This window comes from Chaetura pelagica, unplaced genomic scaffold (genome assembly GCF_000747805.2).
Source record: "Chaetura pelagica isolate M959 unplaced genomic scaffold, ChaPel_1.0 scaffold101, whole genome shotgun sequence".
In the NCBI taxonomy this organism is placed as follows: domain Eukaryota; kingdom Metazoa; phylum Chordata; class Aves; order Apodiformes; family Apodidae; genus Chaetura; species Chaetura pelagica.
Window position 1 is genome coordinate 1,120,187 of NW_009952564.1, and position 5,054 is coordinate 1,125,240.

At 41.1% G+C, this 5,054-nt stretch overlaps 1 protein-coding gene across 1 annotated transcript in view; it reads right to left on the minus strand.

Moving 5' to 3' along the window:
* The window catches only part of LOC104384988 (chromosome unknown open reading frame, human C3orf38), an 8,493-nt gene extending 6,067 nt beyond the window's left edge, over window positions 1-2,426 (minus strand). Inside the window, exons 1-2 of the mRNA XM_009993382.1 lie at window positions 2,420-2,426; window positions 536-620 (exon numbers count right to left, since the gene is read on the minus strand). Coding sequence (XP_009991684.1) covers window positions 536-620; window positions 2,420-2,426 — 92 coding nt within the window. The remainder of the gene's footprint in view (window positions 1-535; window positions 621-2,419) is intronic.
* Window positions 2,427-5,054: the final 2,628 nt, after the last annotated feature.

Consider the following 5,054-nt stretch of genomic DNA (forward strand, 5'->3'; position numbering starts at 1 on the left):
GGAGCGCGACCTTCCGCAGCCTGGCCTGGGCGGGGGTGGAGAGAAAAGCCCGCAGGAGGTTGCGCTGAAGGGTACGTAGGAAGAGCTTTTAATGAAGTGTCACTCTTCGCTTCCGTCAGATCATGAGGTCGCCCTGCTGATTTTTCTTCCCCAGAGCCGGTGTCGTGTCACAGCAAAGAGCTCCAGCCTCGTCTCTGGACGTCTGGGGACCTCCCCTCTGTGTCACAGGGTGCGGAGGAGAGCAGAAACACCGTCTCCCGCGACGGTTTAACGATAGTTTTTCATGTCTGAGACAAAGCCGGTGCCTCCAGACCCGCTGTGCCGCAGCCCCTCGGCAGGGCCCCGGCCCGCCCCGAGGAGCAGAGCGCACGGGCCTCCGGGCAGCATCCAGCCCCACGCAGCAGCCGGTGCCGGGTCCCCGGGAACGGCGCCCTGGGGTCTGGCGGGTGTGCTCGGCGGTGAGAGCCTTTGGAAGTCTTACTTACAGGCCTCAAGCTGTGGAAGCGTCTACGGGGGTCACTTCAGCTGGACTGACCCTTCCGGGTATCTCCGGTGCAGCCGTGGTGGCGTGGAGCGAGTGTTCCAGTTGTGACTGAGGGAGCTCTTGGACGCCTTGGGGACTAACAAGCAAGTTACATGTCACAAGAGTGGGAAATCTGACAGCACAGCACCTCTCTAAGGAAATGAACCTCTATAAACCAAAGCTGCTTTTCTGCTACATGTGAGGCTTGAACCTTGCGCTGCTTCCACATTCAGCAGTGTTTTCTGACTGAGAAGTCAAAGGCAGAAAAAAAAATAAATAGGTCACTTTGTGGGCATTGAGGAGAAAAGAAAAATGAAGATTAACAAATAAGGAAAAGGCCAATGGCAGAAGCTTCAGTTGAGCAAAGGACTGTAAGCTACGTGAGGGCTAGTGGTGAGAAAAATACAGATACAGCGAGTGCTTGAGGTCACTGTGGCAGAAAAAGCAGGCACTGTCATCAAACCCTTGCTTTAATGTGGATAGCATAAGAAGGCTACCTTTTGGTGCTAAAGCTGCCTGTGGTTGCAAAAACAGGAAGACCTAGATTCTGTGAGGATATGCAGACTGTTACTTTAAGACAGGAGTTGAAATTACAAGAAAGGCTTTTGCACCAAGACATGACAAAACATGCAAACAAGTGAAGCCTTTATGGTAGGCTGATCAGATCTGTCGTAATGAATGCCACCCTCAAGATTTCCTAAACCTAAGACAGAACATCTACATAAACAAAGAACACATCCCTACCCTTCATGTTACACATCTATTTGTTTTAGATGTTTGTTTCCTCTTTGAGGTTTAAGGAACTGTCCATGCAGCTCTCCCAGGATCGTCAGAAGAAAGCCAGCAACATTCAGCTAGAGTAAATAGCTGTTCTGTTGAGCTATAGTAATGAATGCAAAATAAACCAGAAACAGCAGAACCAATTTGGCTCATGAATTTTAAGACTAACTCTCAGATAAAAATTCAGTCTTATAGCATCTGTAAAGATTCAACACTATATCAGCTATGCCAAATTTCCTCACATGTATGTTGATTTACCATTCTTTAGTTAGTACAACTAACAACTTCTATTGACAAGATTAGCCTCATGTATAACATACATGCCCCTGCCAAGCAGCTATTAACACATTGTACAAGACCAGTTATTTGCAGTCTCCATGTCAGAGAAAGGCCTCCCACCTATATAAACAAAAGGTGAATAGAAATCTTGTAAAAATGAATTGCAGTCATAATACAAGTGATCCTCTTTCCCCCTGTCCTGTCCCCTTCACCCCATTCAGCATTTTATTTACTACAAACTATATCCCTAAAAAGTCAACCGTTGTCTGCAGAAGTCAGGATTTAATGCACCCATACATAGGAACGGAGCTTCAGGCAGTGCTAGATACTCCTCTAAGTCACACAGGCACTGCTCTAACACCAGCAAGACACCACAAAAGGTATCAGGTTATTTGGATTAGCAGGAACTGAACTTAACTGAAATACCACTTTGCAGACTTTTCCCATCCTTTGAAAGCTAAGAAAAATAAATGAGAAAATACTGACAATAACAAGAGCAAACATGGATACAATTTTTACAGCAATCTGTAGAAATAGGTGTGTTCTAAGTGGGTAGAGTAATAAACTATAATAACCTAAAGGATATTTATCTAACACACTTAAATGACCCCCGCCATTGCATTAACTCATTTTACCACTGCTATCCTACACTACATTTTCCAACAAGTTAGCTTACACAGTGTTGATTATGCTGACAGATGAAGATGACATGTACAGCTTGAAATGTACAGCAGTAGCTAGTTACCACATGAAGCATAATCAGTTTAACTGTACCTCATTTCATAGTTTCATGTACAGTTTCATTTCCTAACTTTGACTTTATCTTGTACCTCCTACCTGCCATCGTTACTTCCTTACATACTTCTAAAAATCAGAAAAAAAAAGATTGTTCCAAGTATAACCTTTTAACATACTACATTTAAGTATTTAAAGTCATCTAGATACCAAACCATCAAAAGCTGGCATTTATCTTACACTTAGGTAGACTATTTTTAGCACCTCTTTGATCTATCCAGCTGCTTCTAATTGTTAGGTGCTTCACTCATCCAGGCACCCCAAATTCCTCTCTGGTTCAAAGCTCAATATTTATGCTGACCTGCTGGGAAGTGGGCCACTGATGAGAAAAGTTACAAGGCTGCATTCAAGTAAATGGCTTATGTATACATTGCCATTTTGATAAATATTTTGCCTGGGATGTGCATTTGCAATAGTACCAGAGATTTGAGAACCCTTACCCAGATGTCTGAACTTAGAAACTTACTTCTGTGAAGACCTTGTCAAAATTATACAAAGCAGGAAATAAAACTAAGCTTGGAGTCAAGTTACACAGAAAGTCACCATTCAAAATTTTGAACAGTCAAAATCTGTGATCAAAGACCATTAAGACTGTACAGGACTGTGAATAATAAATCTAAATAATCCAGCATTTTCATATGACAGTATTGAACTTCTTGAAGCTCAAGAAAGAAGCATTTACACTGTCTTTATCTCTGGACTACAGCATTCAATAGAGAAGACTAAACCATGCAAAGGGAACTAGTGTATTACGCTACGGGTTACTATCTCTATTAGCAGCATGATGAGAAAACAAACTCCTGAAGTGCAACAGCTGAGGCTCAGCTCCATAGATTAGTGCTAGGCAATATTCCTAAGAGGTCTGGGCCAGCATTTGGTACCTGCAATGCAGGACCATTGGAGAACAATTTTATGCTAGAGAAAGAAACAACTAGAAGCAGAGGTGTCTTAAAACTGCTGCATCCAGACTGTTTGTGGCACCAGGTTTGGCTTTCAAGCCCTCCACAGTCATTTTAAATGGTTAATATCCACTCTATTTCAAATAGTTGTTTCCTTGGAGTAAACACTATAGAAGCCATTAAAATGAACATGGGTCTGTAGGCTTCTTTAAGTACCATACACAACTTCCACTTGCAATCTTTAACGTACTCTTTCCAACCACTTCTACCTCCATCTCTGCCCTGCCAGATGTACACCATTCTCCACGTGCATGTTAAAAACCACTACACAAACCATACATTACCAGGTTGGAAAATTCACAGGCCTGTACTGTCCCAAGATCTGGGCTGATCACTGAGCAGATTCCCATTTCCCTTTGTGTTCTGATTGGTTCCCTTTATCAGGGAGTGTATCACCTGAACAATACATGATGCTCATAAATTACACAGGTATGAGCACTAACTACAAAGTCTGGTTTCTAGTGCATGTAGCAAACTATTTAAATAAATGATCTTAAAGTTGCCAGTGTTTTCAAGATGGCTAGAACCCACTCTCAGGAGTGGATGGCTGAATGTCTAAGGTTCAAATACTGGTGAAAGCTTTCTCTTGAGTAGCTGTGCTTTTCTGGAGTCTCAGACTGATGACCAAAAAGCTATTCCTCTCCTTCACACACAGGCATGCTTCTCTCTTCAGCAGTTATTTATTTGTAAAGAATCTTTACTACTACTATGACTTTTTCAAGACTTATTTAACTAGGAGGTCCCAAATTTACCAGAGCAGGTAGTTCATCAGCTAGAAGGAAAGAAAGGGGTGGGCGTAAGAGAGAGACAGGAGTTCTGTTTTAATTTCCTTGCTAATCCTGGGTTTTGGATATACTTCAATGGATGTAGCCTATTTAAATCCAAATATCCACAGACATGGAACATCAGGAGCAGGCAGCTTTACACAGGTGCTGTGCAACAATCATATACCAAACATAACAGGATAACTATAAACAAGGCAGGAGTATTTTCAGAGTGGTTCCCCAAAAGACAAGATCAATTTCTATCAACAACAAAGACAATGTTTTATTGAACAAATCTATGTACAGTACAAAAAAGTTTTAAAATGAAACACTACTATTGATTTATTGCAGTTTGATGGCTCAGTTTTAATTTGTACTCTTATATAAAATGCAAAGTAAAATAATTTAACATTCAACAAGGAAGCACAAATTTCCTTTCTTGCTGAACCTGTAACAGCTTTTACAAATTAAGAGTCCCAAAATGCATACACTGCATTTAATCAGAAAGGTGTTATACAGTACCAAATAAATTAAGAAAATAGTAACACTACCACCCCCTTTGAGTCTTTTGTCCGTAGCATCGGTGTTAAACAATAAAAGAAATGAGTACAGCCAAACCTTCAATGTGATATTAAAATCACAAAGTTTAATGTTATAAATTATCCAAACTATACAATTTATATAGTTTAATGAATATGGCTAAATAACCAAAGTACCAGTGACCTTTCCCCACAGATATGACCACTTCCAGCATGTCTTTTTTTGTTGTGCAAGGTGCCTACCAAGCGGCAACTCTTGGAAAATTAGAGCTTACATGACCTTTACAGTGAACTGTGATAGGGTTAGAGTAGACAGTTGTAAAAGGAAAGTCTAAAATCAAGTTACGACCTTGAGAAATGTTATTAGGATGCGATTATCAGCAATGAAATGCACAAACTTTGATCCAACAAAGCT